The sequence below is a fragment of the Pipistrellus hanaki genome (genome assembly GCF_964339955.1).
Source record: "Pipistrellus hanaki genome assembly, chromosome: 3".
NCBI lineage: Eukaryota > Metazoa > Chordata > Mammalia > Chiroptera > Vespertilionidae > Pipistrellus > Pipistrellus hanaki.
The window spans coordinates 105,727,381-105,751,578 of NC_140505.1; the positions used below are offsets into that span (position 1 = coordinate 105,727,381).

At 43.6% G+C, this 24,198-nt stretch overlaps 1 protein-coding gene across 1 annotated transcript in view; it reads left to right on the forward strand.

The window, feature by feature from the left end:
- The first annotated feature begins 397 nt into the window (after nucleotides 1-397).
- NINJ2 (ninjurin 2) overlaps nucleotides 398-24,198 on the forward strand; it is an 88,900-nt gene continuing 65,099 nt past the window's right edge. Inside the window, exon 1 of the mRNA XM_084878412.1 lies at nucleotides 398-727. Within this exon, the coding sequence (XP_084734538.1) occupies nucleotides 554-727 (174 nt within the window). The 5' untranslated portion in view covers nucleotides 398-553. The remainder of the gene's footprint in view (nucleotides 728-24,198) is intronic.

The following is a 24,198-nucleotide window of genomic DNA, read 5'->3' on the forward strand; positions in this document are numbered from 1 at the left end:
TCTCTTTTTGGCTAATCAAGGGAGAAAATGAGAGAATCAGCCAACCTGTTAACAACAACGTGTTGTGTATTTACTTTGTAGAATAAGCCTTATGCTTTGGGGCCCATGGATAAACCACAATTTTGAAACTATTTTAAAGATAGAGGGAACATAGAAAATAACAGCAGAAGTCCCTACGCCTGAGTCTTGGGTAAATGCTGGAGGAGGTCATCCCTACTCAGGAACCCTACTCAGCTCCACCATTGTGAAGCCAGACAGTGTCCGCAGGCTGCTTTTCAAGTTCCTGACTAAAAGCAAGCTGGGTGACCTCAGATGGCTCCCCTGGGACTGGAGGGTATTGGAGCCACTGTAGAAAACGACGCTGCCAACCCTATTCAAAAGGCCACCTATCAATGTGTCGCACACCACCATTAGAGTACCGGTGCGCGCTCTCTCTCTCTTCTCTTTCTCTCTCTCTTCCCGCCCCCCTTCTCCTCCCTCTCCCTCTCTCGTGTATGCATGTGTACACTTCTCCCAGGGGCTGAGGCTAAGACAGGCATCCCACAGCAGATGGATGAATAGCAGGTCTGTCCTGCCAGCTGTGTGCTTTCTCCCACCCAAAGGAAGCAGTGGAGACTCAGACAGCAAAGCCTGGAGTCGCCCACGCAGTCTGTTCGGGCACTCGGTACGTGCGAAGGCAATTGAGGGAAGCAAGATGGAATCAGCAAGAGAAATCATCGACCTTCAAGTAAGTTCTCTCTGAGAGAGAGGAGACTGGAGCTGGGAGCCGGGGTGAAGTTGGGGGAAGAAAGGATTAATATACTGGTCACTTGATATTCTACTCCTCCTCTCCTCTCCCCCATTCTCTTTCTTACCCCTTTTCCAAATGTCCTATATCCTTATTTCCTCTTTCTCTCCATTTCCCTGCCGGGTTCTTCACTTGTTTTCAAATATGTGAGAAACAGATTGTTAAAATCCCTCTTGGCCTCTGCTTCCTTTTTGTCAGTCAAAGAGCTAATTAGATTCGCGTTACCAGAAAGTGATTTCACATTCTGTGCATGGCTTTTCCCAAAACCCCAGGACAGCAGAGAGTTATTTGAGAGCTGCCGGACAGTTCTCTGGAGACAAGGAAAGATATGAGTTTTGGGGTTAGGAAGAAAGGCAGCTGGCCAACTTTGCATTTTATAGGTTGGAAAAAACCGGGCCATTCCTTGGCTCTCTCCACAAAGCTCTGCTGTGTAGGACAGAGTCTTTAACCGACAGTGAAAGAACATCAGCATATTCACTAAGATGAGGCAGATATGCATCCCTCCCCACCTGGGACAGGCTTGCAGCAGGTCAGAGGTTCAGTCCACCTCTGCAGGGGAGGGAATGAGGTGCAGCAGACTCAGGTCGCTAGGAGTAGGCACTCTGGGCGCTGTTTATTGATGAGATTTGAGTCAACCCTTCTATAGGGATCACAGAGGTTTGTGATAAATTCTCATAGTGTCTGACTATTGGAGTAGGGAAGGACTGTTGAGATCAAGAAGTTTTGGTCACAGAATATGTTCTTCAAGCAAAATCTTAAGCAGCACCCCAGTATAAGCTTCAGATCCAGGAAGAGCTGCTGTGTGTTGGACAGAGTGTGGGAGCCTGGTAGAGCCTCTGCCCCTGACCCCCACCTCCCTCCCCAACCAGGGAAGTTTTAGCATTACTTGGAGTACCGTGTCAAAACCGTGGATCTAGTACAACCACATACCAGTGCCATTTTCCTTAATTGTTATCCAGCCCCAAACCTGGACCCACCTCAGGGCTTGCTGGGCCCTCTGCCTGGAATTTTCTTTACTTTGGTTGCCTCCTAGTACATTCAAGTCTTGGTTCAAATGTTACTGCCTCAAAGAGACCCTCTCCCCACCCTCTCCATAGGAACACCTTCCAATTTGACTTCATTTTTTCTTTTTTTATTTAATAAATCTTTATTGTTCAGATTATTGCAGTTGTTCCTCTTTCCCCCCCTCACCCCCCATAGCTCCCCTCCACCTGGTTTTCATCCCACCCTCTTCCCTTACCTCTTCCCCCCCCCCCCCCCCACTGTCCTCATCCATAGTTGTATTATAATTGTCCAGTCTCTTCCGGCATCCCCCACACCCCTTTCCCCCTGAGAGTTGTCAGTCTACTCCCTTTCTATGCCCCTGATTCTATTATATTCACCAGTTTATTCTGTACATCAGATTTTTAATTCAATTGATTTTTAGATTCACTTGTTGATAGATATGTGTTTGTTGTTCATAATTTTTATCTTTACTTTTTTCTTCTTCTCCCTCTTCAGCATTTCATATAATACTGGTTTGGTGGTGATGAACTCCTTTAGCTTTTTCTTATCTGTGAAGCTCTTTGTCTGACCTTCAATTCTGAATGTCAGTTTGGCTGGGTAGAGTATTCTTGGTTGTAGGTTCTTGTTAATCATCACTTTGACTATTTTTTGCCACTCCTGTCTGGCCTGCATAGTTTCTGTTGAGAAATCAGCTGACAATCATATGGGTGCTCCATTGTAGGTAATTAACTGTTTTTCTCTTGCTGGTTTTAATATTCTCTCTTTGTCTTTTGCCCTTTGCATTTTAATTATGATGTGTCTTGGTGTGGTCCTCTTTGGATTCCTTTTGTTTGGAGTTCTGTGCACTTACTGTACTTGTAAGTCTATTTCTTTCACCAGGTGGGGAAGTTTTCAGTCTATTTCTTCAATTAGGTTTTCAGTATCTTGCTCTCTCTCTTCTTCTGGCACCCCCATAATTCTGATGTTGGTACACTTAAAGTTGTCCCAGAGGCTTCTTACACTATCTTCAAATTTTTGGATTCTTTTTTTTTTTTTTTTTAGCTTTTCCAGTTGAGTGATTTTTGCTTCTTTGTATTTCAAATCTTTTACTTGATTCTTGCATTCCTCTAGTTTGCTGTTGGGTGTCTATATAGTATTTTTTATTTCAGTCAGTGTATGTTTAATTTCTAGTTGGTCCTTTTCCATATCCTCGAGGTTCTCTTTCATATCCTTGAGGATCTCGCTAAATTTATTGGTCTTTTCTAGGAAATTTTTTTTTTAAAAAACCTTATAACCGTGGTTTTGAACTCTATCTCCAGTTGTTAGTTTTCCTCCATTTGTTTTGTTTGTTATCTGTTTCTTTGTCTCTGCATTTTTGCTATTTCCCTGAGTCGGTAGGGTAGTTTTGTGTGCTAGGTGTCCTATATTGGCCAGTTACCTAAGGTGGACACTCTTGGTGCACCCCTTTGTGGACTGTGTGTACAGCCTTATTGTAGTTAAGTCTTGATTGTTGTTGGTGTCAGTGGAAGAAGTTGACCTCCAGGCCAATTGGCTGTGAGGATCAGCTGTGTCTATGCCGGGAGACAGCCTTATTCGACTAGACTTGGAAAAATTGCAAAAGCCTCTGTGCTCAGCTTGGATGGGGCAGAGTTTCAGAGTTTCAGGGTGGAGCCTACAGCCTTGTGTTCCTGTCAGCCCCACCCTATAGCTGCAAGCACCTCTAAGAGAAAAGTGCCCTCCAGTTTCGCCTGCTTCCAGACAGTCTAGTATCTCCCCCAATGAATCTGGATTCCCAGATTCTCACCCGGAACTGGGGTTCAGTGCAGTCGGAGCTGGGGTTCAGTCTGGAGTTTTTGTCTCCTTCCTACTAGGGCAATCCAGCGGCAGTCAACAGTCTGTCCTCTGCACACAATCACGTGCCCACCTCTGCCTTTCGCAGCTCCCCTGAGTTTCCACCTTACAGCCCAGATTCCCCCCATATGAGCCCGGATGCCCAGGGTCTCGCCCAGAACTGGGGTTCAGTGCAGTAGGAACTAGGGTTCAGCGCAGTCCGGAGCTTTTATCTCCTTCCTGCTAGAGAATGTCAGCCAGGCACTCAGCCACCCCCTTCTCTCCAGCTCCGTCCTCTTGTGTCTCTGTACCTCAGGCTTTTACAACTCATCTGATTTTCCTTGTGGTTTTCTCTTTCCTTCTAGTTGTAGAGTTTCCAGTCAGTCAGCTTTCCTTGGCTCTGGATGATGTCCGTTTTGTTTTTTAGTTGTATTTTTGAAATTGTTGTGCGAGGCTGCAGTTTAGGTGTTTACCTATGCCACCATCTTGGTTTCTCCCTTGACTTTATTATTTGTTTTATTTCTCCCTCAGTACTGCTCACTTCCTGAAGTTACATTGTTTATTGACTGATCACTTATTATAATCTCACTAGAACATAAACTCTGTTAGAGCATGACCTATTTTATTCATTGCTATATCACTAGTGCCCAAAGCTAGTGCTTGTTACACAGTGACTGTTCAGGAAATATTTGTTAAATGAATGAATTAAGGAAGCCATGAGTTAGATCACCAATAGGCATAAGGTTACTCAACCAGGACATGACAGAGTCAGGACTGCAAACCAGGTCTTCTGATATTTCATCTATTTCTTGCTTCCATTGGATTCATAGCAGCTTGGGAAACAGTATTGCTCATTTTCGGTTACTGAAGAACAAGTTTTTTATGTGCTGATGGAGTAAACAATCCTGAGTTGCAGAGTAAAGGCTCTGCGATTTGAAAGGTTCAGAAAGCAAGAGGAAGGCAAAGCTAAGGACAAGGAAATTACTGGCCAGACCTGAATAAGTGTCTATCTCTGGCAGATAACTAAAGTGTTGGGGTACCTTTCTCTTATTTATTAGAGTTAGTTTTTCCCAATATACTCTTTTATTCTGGTATCTTATTCATACTTTCTTTTGATCATTTATAAATTTGGTTAGTCAGAAGGTTATCCATTAGTTTCTTCAACTTCCCCTCCAGTACTGGACCAAATTAGGTATTGAACCATAATGTAAATATCTGTGTTTTCTGATGGTCTTAGGCTCTACAGCAGCAATTCTCAACCTGTCGGTCACGATGGTCTTAGGTGACCCTGCAGCGATTCTCAACCTGTGGAACATGACCCACAGGTTGAGAACTGCTGCTGTAGAGCGTAAGACCATCAGAAAACACAGATATTTACATTATGGTTCATAACAGTAGCAAAATTACAGTTATGAAGTAGCAACAAGAATAATTTTATGGCTGAGGGTCACCACAACATGAGGAACTGTATTAAAGGGTCGTGGCATTAGACAGTATAAGAACCACTACCTTAAAGCCTAAATCCAAACAATAATGGCACAGTATTTAAACCAGGGCAACTGTTTTGTTTTGTTTGTTTTGTTTTATCATATAATTACTGTTTTCCCCTTTATAATCTTGATCTTGGAGAGGTCATTTATGTTCAAGTATAATGATTAACTCCTATTGATCACTATCCCATCGCCAAAACAAAACAAATCAAGGAAAGGACAAAAGTTTACTATACTTCAACACTTAGTAAGTAGCAAATAAACCATGATGCCTGACCTTAGAAGGCCCATCAAGTTGAAGAAATATACACAATTATACAAAGAAACTGTTTAGTTAAAATACTTTTTCCAAAAAACATGATTCAATATCACCAATGGTCAATATAAGCATTACCAATGACTGACCATTTTTCATTGTAATGGTAGTCTTTATGGTTTTCATGTGTATTACAAGACATACCGAATCTATCAAACCTGTGATTTCAAAAATGTTATTGTTTAGGAAGTGGCATGGTATATTTTAACTCCTTATGCAGACATTGTAAATGATGTGGGCACACTCTGAATATTTTAATAATTTTATCTGTCTTCACTGTTCAGACTGTAGATGGCTTAGATGATATAAATCACAGGTGTATGTCTGTACATACTGCTGCTTTATTCTCACTCCATTGAAATCACAAACAAGGTACAATTAAAGTCTGGGAAACTCTCATCTAAAAAACATTAATTTAAGCCACTATAATTAGTGTTGCAGGTGTTTCTCTAGGCCAAAACCTATGAGACTGGGATGGTTAGTAGTGGTACAATTGGGTGTAAAAAAGATTGACTCACAGAACTCAGAGCAAGTTTCTAGTGTCAGGCGAACGCCTGGAACTGCCCCTCTCTTGTAGCTGTGGCCTCCAAGCTTCTGCCCTTCCCCTGCCCTGCCAGGCAGCTAAGGCTTCTTCTCTCCCAGACTCTAGCCTTGACTAGCTTTCCATCTTTTCACAGCTCCCAGAGTCTAAATGTATGAAGGGTTGAGGAAAATCCCTTGCTTTCCTTTCAACCAGTGTTACAACCCCACCGCTCACTATGGAGTTCAAGCCACTTGCCTTGCTCCTTCCCAAAAAGGAGCTTCTGCTTACTAGTTGCCAAAGTAGATTCAGTCCTCTGGCCCTTTGTTCCACCTGAACTGAATATTGAGGGAGATGTGAAGATGGTCAGAGATGGTTCCCTAGGGGAGGAACTAAGACTGGTACATACTGCACGTAAATTCAATGTAGAAAGGGTTAGTGAAGTACAGCAAGAAATGGGATGCAACTAGAGTGAAGGTAAAAGTTATTTATGAGTAAAAGGAGAACTATAAAAAAATATTCTGGAAGTATTGTCAAATGGAAGTTCCAGAAAACTCTTGTTGTAGTATGTAACAAGAGACTTAAAAATTACCTAGTAATCCCACTTCTAGAAACAGCCTAAGAAAATAATCAGAGATGTATCCAGTTATACAAGGATATTTTGGAATATAATTGATAGCCATAAAATGGAGTGTCCAACATAAATGAATGGTTACATAAATTTTGGTACATCTGTAAACAGATATCATAAAATAATTTTTTCAGTGTATGGAAAGAATATTTAAAGGAATACCAAAATACTAACTATGTGTTAAGTCAGAAAAGGAGGATACATAGCCCAGCCAGCATGGCTCAGTGATTGAGCTTTAACTTATGAACCAGGAGGTCAACGTTCGATGCATGGGCAGGGCACATTTTCAGGTAGCAGGCTAGATCCCCAGTGTAAGGCCTGCAGGAGGCAGCAGGTCAATGATTCTCTCTCATCATTGATGTTTCTATCTCTCTCTCCCTCTCCCTTCCTCTCTGAAATCAATAAAAAAATATTTTTTTGAAAAATATATTTTTTTAAGAAATTGGGATCAGATGTTTATACATTTATGTATCCTATTTAAAAATACATTTTAAAAATAGGATACATAAGTGTATAAACATCTGATTCCAATTTCTTAAAAAAAATTTAAAAAAAAGGCATATATACAATAAACACATGCAAGAAAACTGTTCACAAGAAATAAACCAAAATGTTAAGACTGATTATTTCTGGATTATGAATGATTTTTTTCTTTTACTTTTATTTTTTATTTCCACTACACATTTTCTCCCAACCCATATATTATATTTAGAATAGAAAAGAAAAACCTGTAGTTTCAAAAAGAAAATTAGAGAAGTAGATGTGCCTCTATGCAAATGAATATATTTGTGAATATGGGTCCTAAAGGCATATATACACACATATATATTTATTCCCTGTCTCTGATTACCATAAAAAATAGACAGCTGATGAATCTTTTTTTTTTTTTTTAAGTTGGCACTCCTTTTAAGTGTTTCATATCTGAATATGTTCTAAGAACAAACTTTAGAAATGTTACATCCTGGGACAAAACTTCAGACCACTGAGTTTCTGTATAGCCCTTTCAGAGGTACAATATCTGACACAAGTAGAAGGGGCTGAGGTGGTTGCATCCTTGATTTAGTTAGAACTTATACCTGACAACTTCAGTAACATGTCTTACTACCACCGAAAGAAACCTACAAAAAGTACTTGTATTGCCAAAACCCGTTTGGCTCCGTGGATAGAGTGTCAGCCTGCGGACTGAAAGGTCCCGGTTCGATTCCGGTCAAGGGCATGTACCTTGGTTGTGAGCACATCCCCAGTAGGGGGTGTGCAAGAGGCAGCTGATCGATGATTTTCTCTCATCGATATTTCTAACTCTATCCCTCTCTCTCCCTCTCTGTAAAAAATAAAAAATTTAAAAAAAAAAAAAAAAAAAATATATATATATATATATATATATAAAAGTACTGCCGAAACCGGTTTGGCTCAGTGGATAGAGCGTTGGCCTGCGGACTGAAAGGTCCCGGGTTCGATTCCGGTCAGGGGTACGTACCTTGGTTGCGGGCACATCCCCAGTGGGAGGTGTGCAAGAGGCAGCTGGTTATTGTTTCTCTCTCATCGACGTTTCTAACTCTCTATCCCTCCCAATTTCTCTCTGTGTAAAATCAATAAAATATATTTAAAAAAAAAAAAAGAAGTACTTGTATTAAGTAGATACATAAGATGATAGCTAGCCAGCTAGATGGACAGACAGATGATAGAAGGATTTGGGCCCTGGCTGATGTTGCTAAATTGTTAGAGCTTTGACACCACCACTCCCCCCGCACACACACACACACACACACACACCAAAGGGTTGCAGGTTCGATTCCAGGTCAAGGGCACATACCTGGGTTGTAGGTTCAATCCCTGGCTTCCAATCAGGGCGGGCATGGGAAGCAACCAATCTCTTTTTCTCTCCCCTCCCCCTTCCATCCCCTTCCATCCTTCCACTCTCTAAAAATCAATAGAAAAAATATCCTTGGGTGAGGTTTAACAAAATAAAAAAAAGAAAGAAGGATTTGGGATGATTTCTTGGAGGAAATAGGCACCGAGTGAACTTTGAAGGATGAATAGTACTTTGACTTATGGAAGTATTCTAGTTGGTGAGAACAGTGTGAACAAAAGCTGGAAGCAGAAAAAACGGCATATTTGGAAAAAAAATAAATAATCCAATTTGTCTAGATTGATAAGGTGAATGGAGGAGAACCGTGGGAAATATGATGATAAGGGTAGGATGGAACCAGATCGTGATGGGCCATGTTACTCTTCTTAAGGAGGAATTGACCAGTGACTCTTTGCTCTGCAGAAGCGCCTGGGCTCTCAGGTGGAGGTCCTGGAAAGAGGTGAGCAAGGAATAAAAAATCTGGCTGTGCCTCCCAAGACCTAGGGCCCCTCCCAGATTTGGATGTCTAACTGGTACTTAGAGAGGCCATTAGTCTCATAGACCAAAGGCATTGTTTGATAGAGGAGAAAACAGGTCCAGAAATGTGTGGTGTTTAATTGGGTCTTAGAATCCCATAGGATCTGCCCAAAGTGAGCCAAGACATTGAGCAGAGCAGCGGTCGCCAACCTTTCTGACCTCACAGACCACCAGTGGCCCACGGACCACAGGTTGGCGACTGCTGGAACAGTGCACTCAATGGACAATAAACTACTCAATGAACACTACTTATTGACAAGTTCGTATATTCAATTTGTTGTGCACAGTGAAAGTGTCTTTCAAATACAAGATGTAATCTAATCTTCCCAACTACGCAATGGGCATCACTCCACCTCCAGTGGGTGAGAAACTGAAGCTGAGAGGTCAAATACGAGATCACAGAGCAGAAAAATGGCAAGGCTAGGACTCAAACCTAGATTTTCTTTTTGCTGCTTTAGCTCAGTGGTTTCCAAATGTGGTCCCTGGAGCAGCAGTAGGCCATCACGTGGGAACTTGTTAGAAATGCAAATTCTCTGTCCCCAGTTTAGACCTACTGAATCAGAAACCCTGGGGATGGGGCCCAGCAACCTGTGTTTTAACAAGCCCTCTGGTGATTCTGCTGCACACTAAAGTTTCAGAACCACTGCGTAATATATGGCTTACTGATGCAGGAGGACATGGAGGCTCCAAGACTGACCTTCTTTCTCCTAGTTAACTCTAGATAAGCCAAGAGGTAGCACTTGCAATAGACCTGGAGTAATGCAGGCCTCTTCTTCCTCCCTCCCCAGCTCCCCCGCCAACTCACATACACACAACATAGTCCTGGCATAGTCCTCATCCAGAGGAATAGTTGCCAGGCACTTTTTGAGAGCACAAAGGATCTAACTAAGCCTCACAAATCTAAACTTATTTCAAGGCGAGATATCACCACAGTCACTGCTATTACATTTTTACATATGTGTGGTGATTTACACCCACTCTGATCAGAGATGGTTGGGATTACCCCAGCCTGGAAAAGAGGTATGTTAGGCCTACCCCGCTGGGGAAAGATGTCTCTCTCCTGTCACCTAGCCCTGCTTTTCGTGGGAGGGAGGGGAGCAACTACAGGCAAGAGTGGGACCTTCCCACAGGGCACAGGGGAGCAGATATCCAGGGTGTGGGGCACTCCTTTTCTGCAGGGGTGGAGAGAGAGAGCAGAGGGGTGTAGTGTTCCTAAAGAGTCTGCCCAGGGCCTTGGGGACAGGCGTCGGGAGGGAAGGGGCAGTGCTGAAACATCAGGCAGTGGGAGAGTTGCGTCTGCATCAGGATCTCTATGAGAGGGCTATCAGCATCCTGAAACAGCGAGCCTCAGAGCTGCACGTTCACCAGGCTCCATGCCAAGAGAATGGAAAACCCCTGGGCCTCTCCAGAGGTGAACTCCCTGTTTCCACAACTCCCGTCCAGGGAACCCGAGTTGTTGACCCCCGGGTGCGAGAACCAGGCTTTGGTCTTTGTTTTTGTGTGCCTGCCTTGTGCCCTGGGCACAGAGTCCAGGACTGAGCTCTGCCTGAATACACATTTCAGGCCTAATCTGTACACAGCCAGGCTGGTCTCATTCACACAGCCAGGACCTTTCCCCTTCAGCGGCAGTTTCCTAGAAGTGTGACCGCCCAGTGTTATGATTCAAGCAGGACTCAGTCCCCAGGGAGAGAGAGCAGGGCAGGGTGGAGTTGGCGGTGTGGGTCCCAAAATGCCATCCCCTGTCTCTCTGGTTTTCAGAGTGATAGACAGTTTAATGCCCATCCACACTCCTTGTGAATCACCTTCCAGAGGGTTAGGGGTGAGAATGAGGAACAGAAATCTTGCAACAACAGACTCTGTATTAACCAGATCCTGGGCTATTCCAAGCAATCACTGGAAGCCAGTACCTTCCTAGCTCCACGGAGCTTCCAAGCTACAGATCTCTGAGCTTCCAGGCCCTTGAGGAGCAGTCAACTGGACAGAAGCTCCAAATCCTCTGCTGAGATTACTCCTCTCCTGGCAGTTGTAGGGGTGGCTTGAAGAGGAGGCAGGGTGGGAGGGAGGGGAACAAATGGATAGACAAGCTTTCTGCTCCATAGGATTACAGGATTACTACTGGTGTTTCTAAGCACAGAATTCAGCATTGCCTATGAGTGCTTTTATCAGCAATAGCAGCCATCAAGATCAACCAAAGGACTTGTATACATGCATATAAGTACAACCAATGGACACAAAACTCTGGGGAGGGTGGGTATGTATGGGGGGGGGGAGCAATGGTAAAATATGTACACAGATAATAATTTAATAAAAAAAATAGCAGCCATCAGAGGGTTGCAAGTGTGGAATAGAGAGATAGAAAGAGATGAGAGAGCCGAAGCCGGTTTGGCTCAGTGGTAGAGCATCGGTCTGCGGACTGAAAGGTCCCAGGTTCAATTCCGGTCAAGGGCATGTACCTTGGTTGCAGGCACATCCCCGGTAGCGGGTGTGCAAGAGGCAGCTGGACGATGTTTCTCTCTCATCGACGTTTCTCTCTCTCTATCTCTCTCCCTTCCTCTCTGTAAAAAAATCAATAAAATATATTTTTAAAAAGAAAGAGATGAGAGAGAGAGAGAGAGAGAGAGAGAGAGAGAGAGAGAGAATATGAATGAACATGCATATGAGAAAGAGAGACAGAAAAGAGCCCTGTTATTTTGTTTCCCATTCTTCGCGTGATCGGCAGTAGTTTTCCTCCTCCCCTAAGAAGTCAGCCTCCTCCCCTACCATCCTGATGTGACCTACTTATCTACTCCCTTTAAAGGGAGGTACCTTGGAAGGCAGCCCAGTCCAGGGCGGCTCTGTCTGAGTCTCAGAGGCAAGCTCTGTAGTAAGTGAAATCCAGAAGCTGAAGAATCATGGGGCAAGGGCAAGGTAGTAGGGAGTTAGGCAAGGCTGGGGAGGAGGGAAATGGAGGTTGGAGCCCCGAGGAGAGTGTTCCGGGGTGTGCTCCTGGACATCAGGACTCTTCAAGCTGTGACTGTGGGGAACAGGTTTGGGTCCAGCACAGAATAGTGGAAGCAGCCAATGTTGACTCCTGGAGAGAATGCACAAACAGAATAAATATAAAATTCAGTTCTTGCAAGTTTCCTGCTTTCTCCTCCTAGTTCACTGAGCTGAGCGATCTCATCTCTGAGCCCCAATTTCCTTAGCTGCAAAATGGGGACAATTTCTACCTCAGAAGATTGATAAAAAGATTAAATATTTACTGCACCCTCTGTTCCCTCCTAAAGAAAACTCAACTAGGTCTCAGATCAATGGCACATATCATAACTACCATTTATATGTATCTATTTCATGGGAAGCACTGGATATAGAGTTTATCTCAATTCTGTGAGGAATCCTATGTAAGAAAGAGCTAATATGCAGAATAGCAGAATGATTGTCTGGACGACCTTCCGGGTTAAGCCAGGGCTGCAAGGGCCAAGCCCCTTGCACAAATTTTGTGCATCGGGCCTCTAATGTATTATGATCATTTAATCAATAAGGAATCCAATACTCAGAGAAGTTAAATCACTTATGCAAACTCACACAGCTAACAGGTAGCAGAGCTGACGTTGGCACTCATGGCTGTCTGGCCTCCCCTAGACTGTCATCACTGGCCTTAATGACAAAGTAGCTGGCAAACATCCTTGCCCCCAAATATTAAGTAAATTTAGAATGCTGAGTCAGATTGAGTCTCTGAGAAATCAAAGAATAATTGGGTTGTATAATGCTATTATTTTATGTTATCTTGGCAAGGAGGACGTTGTCTTGCAGCCTGGAAAACTATAAACGCCTATCTGGTCTCTAGCTTCGGGGCCTTTAGTCTAGCCTCCCTCCAACCCATTCTTCTCACTGTAGCCACAGAGAGCATCTTCCTGCTTCTGTCACTGGGTCTGAGCTGCCCTGAAACCCAATGTGGCCACGGATTGTCCTGTCCTTGGTAGACCCTAGACTTGAGAGGCCCAATCCTATTTTTTATCAAATGTATTAATATATATATCACTCCCAAATGTGAAAAAAAAAATTTAAAAATATATTTTATTGATTTTTTACAGAGAGGAAGGGAGAGATATAGAGAGCTAGAAACGTCGATGAGAGAGAAACATCGACCAGCTGCCCCTTGCACACCCCCTACTGGGGATGTGCCCGCAACCCAGGTACATGCCCTTGACCGGAATCGAACCTGGGACCTTTCAGTCCGCAGATCGACGCCCTACCACTGAGCCAAACCGGTTTTGGCAGAATGTGAAAATTTTTGAAAGGGTTTTACATTATTTGCAATTTAGAATGATTAATTTAAATGTTTACTTTTCACATGTAGGTACCATTTTTTTTTTTTTTTTCAGGTCTCAAATTTTTAAGGCCTTTGGAAAGCTCACAGTCCTAAGGACTATGCATATGGTGCCTAATGAGTGAAACAGCCCTCTCTGTGGCCCCTGCCCACTTCTGCTGCATACCAGGCTTTTGTATAATAAATACTGTTGCCTCTGCCAAGAATTTTGTTTCTCCTTCTATAGCAGTGCCCTGCTCATACCATTTTCCCCTCCCTCGTTGCCCAGAAAGTTATTTATTTTGACCTAAGTTCATAGAAGCCTATCTCGTAGTTTCTTTGTATATAAAATAGGATTGACAGTATTAATAGTAGTACCTACTTCATATGGCTAAGATAAAATAAGCCCTAGCCGGTTTGGACCAGTGGATAGGGCATTGGCCTGCAGACCAAAGGGTCCTGGGTTCGATTCTGGTCACGGGCATGTACCTTGGTTGCAGGCTCCTCCCTGACCAGGGCCCCTGGTTGGGGCTCATGCAGGAGGCAACCAATCGATGTGATTCTTTCTCATCGATATTTCTCTCTATTCCACTCTCTCTACAAATCGATGGAAAAATATCCTCGGGTGATGATTAAAAAAAAAAAAAAGATAAAATAAGTTAGTATACCAACGCCTTGCTACACAAAATATGATACCTGGAACTTGTCAGGCTCCACCTCAGACGCACTGAATCAGAACTTGCAGGTTAACAAGACCCACAGGTGATTCAAATGCACATTTAAGTGCTGCACTAAAGTACTTAGAACAGCGATTTTCAATCTTTTTCAACTTATGGCACACATAAACGAATTACTAACATTCTGCAGCATGCCAAAAAAATATATTTTTTGGCCAATGGGCAAAAAAATAGATATAATTTTGATTTAGTTACAAAACATGTAATTTACCTACCCTTTGCTTCAACATGACTTTAAAAAATCAGGAGCCTATATGTGTATATAAGGATTTCTGATACCAAGAATTAACCAATCAGCCGAAGCCGGTTTGGCTCAGTGGTAGAGCGTCGGTCTGCGGACTGAGGGGTCCCAGGTTCGATTCCGGGCAAGGGCATGTACCTGGGTTGCGGGCACATCCCCGGTAGGGGGTGTGCAAGAGGCAGCTGGTCGATGTTTCTCTCTCATCAATGTTTCTGGCTCTCTAGCTCTCTCCCTTCCTCTCTGTAAAAAGTCAATAAAAAAATATATTTTAAAAAAGAATTAACCAATCAGACACAATCTTATTATGCCACATCGACCAATAAGATGCAACTCTATTGTATGACCTATATATATTATGGTTCAAGACAGGGCCTTCAAACGAGATGACTATCGTGTTGGCTGTTGTCATATTTTTATTTGTCAATCTAAAGGAAAAGAGGTCATCGCTCCTGACTGAATAGTCAGGTATTGCATGTTTTAAAAATTCTTGTGGCACACCAGTTGAACATCGCTGAGTTAGAACAATGCCCATTACATAATAAACGCTCAATAAATGATACCATTGTTAGAATTGCTCTCCGTTTTCCTTCACACTTACTTTTAACTTCAAAATTCTAGTTCAGCGGCTTATGCACAGAGTTCCTGGTGAACACTGGCATCCTGGGACCTGGGCCATGGCATTTCCACTAAATGCTGAGGCTACCGTCAAAACAGGGTTCCTGCACCCAGTTAGCTTCCCTCCATTAAGAGGGAGACAAGTAAGGAAACTGCAGTATGTGGTGTGGCCAAAGCTACTGAAAGAGAATGCTCAAGTCCTGCAGCTGACCTAGGCTTGTGGGTCAAGGAAAGTGCCGTTTAGTCTACGACCTGAAAGATGTTTCCGTAACTCAAGATTTCCCCCCAAAGTGACAAAATGGTCTCTAAACAGTGAACTGATGGCATTCAGGTGTGAGATGGCCTGGGAAGGCCTTTAACTTTGCTCGGAAGTATCTACTGCCTTTGCTGTCTGCCCCCAGAGCAAACAAGGGAACCGTGGAGGTTTGAGTCTAGACACTACTTGGTGTCCAGGTACAAGCCCCCTCACTTAGAGAAAACTTTAGCTTCTCGGTAAACCAGACCGTCAGTAGCTATAAAATTCTTAATCTCTCAGAGCCTTAGTTTCCTTATTCCCAGAATTTGAATAAGGATATGCCTCTCTACAGTGTTCTTGTGAGGATCGCGAGGACAAAAGTAAAGTTCCAGACACAAAGACAGGGAAGAATCACGTGTCCCTTCTCCCTTGGCCTTGTTCGTGCACCCTTTAGCAGCTGGGTGGACCTAGGCTTGAGGGCTGGAGCTCCAACCATTTCTTCTTCCAAATACCGCTCTCCCTCCCCTCCCCCAGCCTGGGCTGGGAGGCTGAGATAGGCAGCAGTCGTGTCCGTGAGCAAGCTGGAAGGGCCGGGGTCAGTTGGGGGCACATGTGGGGTGGTTTTGGAGGGAAGAAAAGGCCACTGTTTTTCAGGGCCCTGAACAGCCTATGATGGATGTTCTGAAAGCTCCCGAACAGGCCCTACACAGTGCGGTTCACCCGGCTCGGTGAACCTCGGCAGCCTGCCTGTGCTTAAGTGATGCATTCCCTGGCAGACACCTTCGTGGGCATATGAATATTCTTTTCATAAGGAGACGTCTGTGCCTCCTGAAGGCAAACACGGGAGAGCTGGCTTCCCCCCCTTCCATCTCCCCCCAGCCCAAAGTGGCCCCAGAAAGGCCGCCGAGAGCCCCACGAAAAAGGCTGAGCGTTCAGGCTGCAGCTGATTGGCTGGGAGGAGGCGGGACCAGGGCGGGGCCCAGGGGCCGAGGGGCGGGGCGCGAGGGCTGCAGCTGGGGGCCCGGACCAGGAACACAGAATCAGCTGACTCGGGCTGGGCTCACAGCTGGGAGGGGAAACAGGCCTGATGGGGGAACAGGCCTGAGGGTACCCTTCCCCCATCAGGCCCTGGGGCTGGTCGTGCGTCTAGCCTTGAGCTTTTGTAACGCCGCTTTATCTCTTCCTTCCCCCACTGAAGATGGAGCGCAGTCCTCACCCTTTTGTGAAGCAAAACCACCCCCTCCCACCCAACAGCTCAGCTCGGCCTTTGTTTCAGTGCAGTCGGGCTGGCTTCGGGTTGTGGGAGGGCAGAGAGGCTTCTTCCTGTCTCCCCCTTCCTCCTCCCCCCCCTCCCCCCTCCCCTCCCCCCTCCCGGAGCGGACTTGCTAACGGGTGGGTGGAGCCCAGTCAGAACTATTTTGGTTCCCTCTTAGAGCAGCCTTTGATTTCCTGCTTAGTTTCCCCTAGACTTTCCTTATGTTATTAATAATAGCTGCCACTTTCTGAGCACTTGCCTTATATCAAGTAGGCACTTCACATATATATTTTTTTTCTGGTGTTTTAGGTCAACTGTGTATCATTAACCCCATTTTACAGGTGAGACTACTTGAAGTTAAGAAAACCAATTTGCTGAATGACACAGCTATTCTATTGTAAGTGGTTTAACTGGGATTCAGGTCCTAGGCCGGCTGACTGACTGAGCACTTTATTCCTGCCATAGTCTATGTTGTGGAATGTGGTGGTCAGCTAAATTCCACCCTAGAGCCACATTGTTTTCTGTTGAAGAACAAAAATTCAATCAAGTAAACTTGAAGATCTAGTTGGCTTTATTGAGGGATTCGTGGTAGCATGCTGCCCATCAAGAAGAGCTGAGCATACAATATGGAAGGTTTTCATAGGCAGAAGCTGGGTGGGGACAAAAAAGTTGTTATGGTCAAAGGAATACAGATTAGGGACATGGCAGTATATCACCTCACATCTATCAGAATGCCTATCAATAAATTCACAAACAGCCGAAACCGGTTAGTCGGCCTGTTGACTGAGAGGTCCCAGGTTCGATTCCGGTCAAGGGCATGTACCGTGGTTGCGGGCACATCCCCAGTAGGGGGTGTGCAAAAGGCAGCTAATCAGTGATTCTCTCTCATAGATTCTTTCTCATAACTCTCTATCCCTCTCTCTTCCTCTCTGTAAAAAAATCAATAAAATATATTTACTAAAAATATAAAAATAAATAAATAAATAAATAAATAAATAAATAAATAAATTCACAAACAGCAAGTGTGGGTGAGCCTTGGTGCACTGTTGGTGGGAATGTGGATTAGCGCAGCCACTGTGGAGGGTCCTCAAAAATATTTAAGTGGTACTGTCTTATGGCCCTGAAACTGAACAACCAGAATTTGGCTGCCTGTCACTACTTGAGTCAATTAAGCAGAGACAGAATAGAATAATATATGAGAGTTTATTCCAATAATGTCGATAGTATAGGAGAGCAGCAGGTCATTTACAAAAATCTACTCTGCAGTCTCCACAAACCAGCTGCTTATATTGAGTAGAAGGACAAAGATTATATGGGAATGTAGGCAAAGGAATCAGAATGGGTATTACAGGCACGAGGAAGTAGGCAAAAGGAATTAAAAATGGGTATGCGGAGGAAATAAAAACTGGTAGAACGGTTACAGATTACTTGCACTGTGGGCTGGGACAAGGTTATTAATCTCTCCATAGTAGGCAGTTCTAGGATAAGGAGAATGGACCACATTGCAAGGTTAACTCCTAGGTCCAGAGAGCACCTCTCCAGTCAGATCAGAATATGCTTCCTTTAATCAGAATAAAGGGGAGGGTGGGGGAATGGGAAGAGACCAGCCAGTGAACTTGTATGCATATATGCATATCCCAGGGTCACAGACAATAAGGTGGAGAAGGCCTGGGATAAGGGCGGGAGCAGACTGGGAGAGGTCAATGGGGAAAGTATAGTATGTAATACTTTTAACAATAAAGATTTAAAAATGAATAAATAATCAAAATAAGACAATTTATTCTAACTATAGCTAGTCTCTACTTTTCTGTTTTTGCCCCTAACAACCCCATGGTTCCATATATATAAAATATTAATTCAAAAGAATGGGTGCACACCTAGGTTCATTGCAGCATTGTTTACAATAGGCAAAATATGAAAGCAACCCAAGTGCCCAAGAGAAGAGTAGGTAAAAAAAAAAAGTTGTGGTACATATATACAATAGAATGTTACTGGGCATTAAAAAAAAAAATGAAATCTTACCATTTGTGGCAGCATGGATGGACCTAAAGAGTATTATGCTAAGTGAAATAAGTTAGTCAGAGAAAGACAAATATCATATGATTTCACTTATATGTTGAATCTAAAAAAAATGAAATAAATGAACAAACAAAATTGAAAGAGACTCATAGACATCATAGAATGATGGTTGCCAGAGGGAAGGGGGTTTGAGGGGCTGGGTGAAAAAGGTGAAGAGATTAAGAAGTACAAATTGGTAATCACAAAATGATCCTGGGGATGTAAAGTACAGCATAGGGGACATAGTCAAAAATGTAATAACTACGTACGGTGCCAGGTGAGCACTGGAAATACTGGAGCAGGCGGGAGGGGAACCCTTTGTGAAGTATATTATTGTCTAACCACTGTACTATCTATACACCTGAAACTAATGCAAGATAATAGAACGTAAACTGTCGCCCCGCAGAGACGCGAGCTCCTGCGGGCTTCGGGGTGGAAGGCAGGAGGCGGAAAGATGTAGGTACAGCCCTGGCTGGTGTGACTCAGGGCACCGTGTCAGCCTGCGGACTGAAGGGTCCTGGCTTCGATTCTGGTCAAGGGCACATGCTCAGGTTGTGAGCTGGATCCCCAGTAGAGGTGGTGCAGGTGGGAACCAATCCATGATTCTCATCATTGATGTTTCCATCTCTCTTTCCCTCTCCCCCTCTGAGGTCAATAAATGTATATGTACATAAAAAAAATTTTTTTAAAAGAAAAAAAAGAAAATTTAAAAAGAAAGTTATTAACAAAAGAAAAGAAAGATTGTTTCATTACTTTCCCTTATGGGAAAGGACATGTCTCATCAGGCCGAAGGCCTCAATTTTCTTGAGGGGTAGGGTGGAGAGGGCCCATGTGACAAATCACTTCCTTGGTACTTACTGACCAGAAAATTCCAGATTGATAACAAGATTACATTCCTGGAGAAGGTTAAAACTGCAATTAAGTCAGGTACTAAATCCAGGTTCAGTGTCATGTGCTTTAGTACAAGTGACTTCGTTTTGAACCTATACTTTTCTCTTTGAACACATCAAAGATATTCTGGGGACCAGTCTAGGGCAATATTGGAAAAGATTTCCCTTAGAACCTGTTTCTTTAGCACAGGGATCTAAGCAAAGCTAGTGATCTGGAATTCTTTCCTGACTTCTGTGAGAAGCATTCTAGCTTGAGGCACATTCCTCCTTCCATCCTCCTGGCCTTTGGCCACCCATTTAGGTTTATCCATGTTGTTGCAAATGTAAGATTTCAAATGCTTCAAATGATGAACTCTAAAGAGAAAAAACAAGGCATTCTATCCTTTCAAGATCTCACCAATCGGAACTCACCTACAAATCAGTCATAAATATCAATCTAGAGAAAGAGAAAGTGAGACTGGGAGCAACTCAATGCAGTTCCTTTCATGTGCTCAGGGTGCTCGAGGACTCCAACCTCCCAAACCCTAACTTACCTGCCGCACAGAATAGACACATCCCATGTCCCCAGAACTCCCCTTATCAGTGAAGGCGTGGAACTATTTGGGAAAGTATAAGTGATAGCCTTGAAAACCAAAGAGCATTATACACATGCAGGACAGGGTTTTTGTTTTGATGAGACATCAGTAAGGCAATGTCTGGTTTTTATTATTAAAAATAGTTACAAGCAATTTGTCAAATCTACCTAGTGAACATAATTATAATACATAATAGAAAAGCCTGAAAACCACCTCGAGGACCCAAACCTTAAGATCCTTAGACATGGTATGCAACAGTTTGTGAAGATCATCTCCAACCTACAGCCCTCCTTCTGGTACTGCAAGGGAAAGAAGTCTGCAGCATTGGAACCATCAAGGTCTGGGGCAGTATGACTCTCCATTCACATACGAGTAAACACAATACAAACTGGATATTTTTTTTAAAAAAAATGCTATTAGCCCTAGCTGTTTTGGCTCAGTGAATAGAGCAACAGCTTATGGACTGAAGTGTCCTGGCTTAGATTCTGGTCAAGGGCACATGCCCGGGTTGAGGGCTCAATCCCTATTTGGGGGCGTGCAGGAGGCAGCCAGTCAATAATTCTCTCTCCTCATTAATTTTTTTTCTATTTCTCTCTCCCTCTCCTTTCTCTCTGAAATCAATAAAAATTTTATTTTAAAAATAATTTTAAAAATACTGTTATATGGGGAAGAGAAATAAAAGTTAAAAAGTCCTTGAGATTAATTAATGAAAGCCTTTGAAAAGGAGGTCTCAGCAGCCACAGTGCTGTTCATCCAGCTTATGTTGTATTTGAAGAACTACACTTTAATTTTTCTCAGGCCAGAAGCCCTGATATTTATCCTGTTTTAAAGCGTCAGTTTAACCCTAATGGGTTTGGCTCAGTGGGGACTTAAGGGCCACAGATTCGATTTTAGTCAAGGGCATGTATCTGGGTTGGGTTGCAAGCTTGATCCCCAGTGCTTGTGGGAGGCAACCAATGGATGTGTCTCTCTCACATCGGTGTTTCTCTCTCTGTCTCTCCCCTTCCCTTCCATTCCCTAAAAATCAATGGAAAAAATATCCTCAGGTGAATATTAACAACAAAATAAAGCTTCAGTTTCCACATTTGTAAGATAAGGAGGTTGGATTTAATGGCTCCTAGGTTGCCCCAAGATGGGAAAATTCCTGATTCTGCAATGCCCAGATGTTTTCATTAGTGATACTCAACTCTTCCATCTCAACAATATGTTAATCATCTGACCAACTGCTCAGCTTTCCTGCTTTATGAGATCACCACTGCCAGTTCCAAGTTCATTTGGCTGCCAGAGAGCAAACATTCCATGTGTGAACTGGGAATACATATTGCTGTGACAATAGTTCTGGCAAATGTGAGGCATGCTGATTTAATCAGGAACAGCACTAAATGTGGTGCAGTCTCCGGGCCTGGGGCAAGGCCTCTGAATTTGCTTTCAGGGCAGCATCAATCTTAATGCCCCATTAAGAGGAGGGCTTTGAGGGGCCAAGAATCTAGAGTCTTAGAAACCTTACACCTAGCAAGAATCCTCAGAAAGTTACCAGATCTACCCCTATCTTTCATTACATAGGATTCATTATATCTGAACCATCCTCAGCCTTGTCTGCCCATTAGTCCGAGGTTCTACTTGATATGATGATCCACAGTTGGAGCTAAACCATCGTCAGGAGGCACTTGGGTAATCCATGTATATTACATGATTAAAGAAAGTCACCACAAATGGTCAAGATTTCAAAGTACAACCCACACATAGTTCCCAATAGGCATCAGTTTTTCTAGGTACCTCAGACCTTCAAATCCACAGATGAAGCAATAGTTTGGGGTGAGGAATTGATTTTTATTTCTTTTCAGTGAATTCTCTTTTAAAAAAATATATTTTATTGCTTTTTTACAGAGAGGAAGGGAGAGGGATAGAGAGCTAGAAACATTGATGAGAGAGAAACATCGACCAGCTGCCTCATGCACATCTCCCACTGGGGATGTGCCCTCAACCAAGGTACATGCCCTTGACCGGAATTGAACCTGGGACCTTTCAATCCAGAGGTCAATGCTCTATCCCACATGTGTCAAACACAAGGCCCGCGGGCCAAATCCAGCTCGCCAGGCCTTGCAATGTAGCCCGCACCGCGCTGTCATCACTGCACTCCGCTGTCAGTTTATGACATTGTCAGTTTATGACTGTTCAGTAAACCATTCGGCCCGCGATTTAGGCTGGATTTTAGATTTTGGCCCCTTCTCTGATTGAGTTCGACACCCCTACTCTATCCACTGAGCCAAACCGGTTAGGGCTTTTCAGTGAATTCTTACATAATTTTTTGAGTGCCATCATTGAGGTATATGAAATATGTAGAAACACAGAGAAGGGAGGAGAGTGGTAGGGAAAGGGTCACATTTATTGAACAACATTAGCATAGGGGTTAACAATATAGGCATTGTGGGGCAGGTGAAGGTAGGGAAAGGGGGAGAGGATGGGGCAGGGATCTTCAAACTATGGCCCGCGGGCCACATGCGGCCCGCAGAGGAGTCTGATCCGGCCCGCCAGGTTTTTTGGGCAGTGAGCGCAGCCGAGGTGTTACAGTAGGAATTAGTAGTTCATATAGTCCGGCCCTCCAGCTCTCTGAGGGACCGTGATCTGGCCCCCACTTTAAAAAGTTTGAGGACCCCTGGGATGGGGGATGGAAAGAGACTGCTTGGGTGATGGGAGCACCATGCAGTGTGCAAATGATGTTTTGTTGAACTGTACTCTCAAAACCTGTATAGTTTTCTGAACTAATGTGACCCCAATAAATTCCACAAAAAATAAAAAAAGAGCCGGGACGGGTTTGGCTCAATGGATAGAGCGTCGGCTTGGGGACTGAAGGGCTCTGGGTTCGATTCCAGTCAAGGGCATGTACTTTGGTTGCGGGCATATCCCCAGTAGGGGGTGTGCAAGAGGCAGCTGATCGATGACTCTCTCTCATTGATGTTTCTAACTCTCTATCTCTCTCCCTTCCTCTCTGTACAAAAATCAATAAAATATATTTTAAAAAAATAATAAAAAAAGAATGCAGGCACTGGAGTTAAATTGCTTGGGCTTGAATCCTGGGTCTTCCACTTCCTGGCTAATTACTTCAGTTGGAAGTGCCTCAGTTTCCTATAGTACTATTATGAGGGTGACATGAATTAATTTCTGTAAAGCACTAAGAACAATGCCTGCCCCATATAAGTACTATGTAATTGTGACTTATTGTGAAAAGTCCTATGCTAACTGCCTTACACATATTATTTGTTTAATATTAACAATTTCTTTTGAAAAGAAAAACACAGGAAATTACTGAGTCCTATTATACTAGTTATAACTATGTCTATGACTAGGGGTATGTATGAAGAAAGAAATATAGATATATAGATCAAGCCCTTGTTTCTTCTACTAGTCCCTTCCACATAAAGGGTTTCATACGGTGCCTACCTATTGTTTTGGTTTGTTTTTTGACACCATCATATGAATTGAAAATCTTTCCATATCAGAATATGTAGCTCCACCTCATTCTTTTATTTATTTTTATTTTTTTTTAAAAAATGCTACATAGTATTACATAACATGGATAGACAGTAGATTGTTTACACATCCCTTATAGTTATTGTGTACAGTGCAGGAAGTGGGAGGAAATAGAGGTGGCAAAGCAGCATAGAGCATGGATCCCCAAGAAGCTTGTAACTTTGTGGGGGAATTTGGAACTTTAATGAAATCAAGAAGGTATGTAATAAAGTAGTAAATTGAATTTAAAACCAAGTGCCAATGCTAGTGATTTAATAGGAAATAACACATCCTATCTAACAATGGAGCTGAGGGCCTGCATCCTGGAAGGCCCATCTGAGACAGAGAACGAACATACCCATTAATTCTTCCAGCCTCTTGAAAAATTGCTCAAGGCAAGGACAAGTCTACACTCCCTTAACAAGCCGCAACACAGCAGCACACGGTGTCTCCGAGGGAGGTGGAATGCAGCAGGCTGCAGCTGGCTGAGCACGTGGGCAGCACCTTCCTTCCAACGCTGTGCAGGGGAGTGTTCACACCTCCATCTCCTGGTAAAGGCTGGCGTTGTTCTCCCTCAGTCCCAGGCGGTGCAGATCCCTCAGAGCACAGCGACCCCGCTCAAGGAGCCAAAATGGGTGCTCTCTTTTTTGAGGTCCGCAGACCATTGTTTGACCGTGCTTCCTTGGGAAGAATTCACAGGGTTGTGAGAGCAGTTGTACCACAGGGCCAAGCTGGGAACATTCTGTGCTTAGGTATTCATAAACTTTTGCCAAGGCTCTATTTCTCTTACTCCACCCCTAAGTACTAGTCACCACCTAAGTCAGTAACACCTGGTTGCCATAGAGAATTA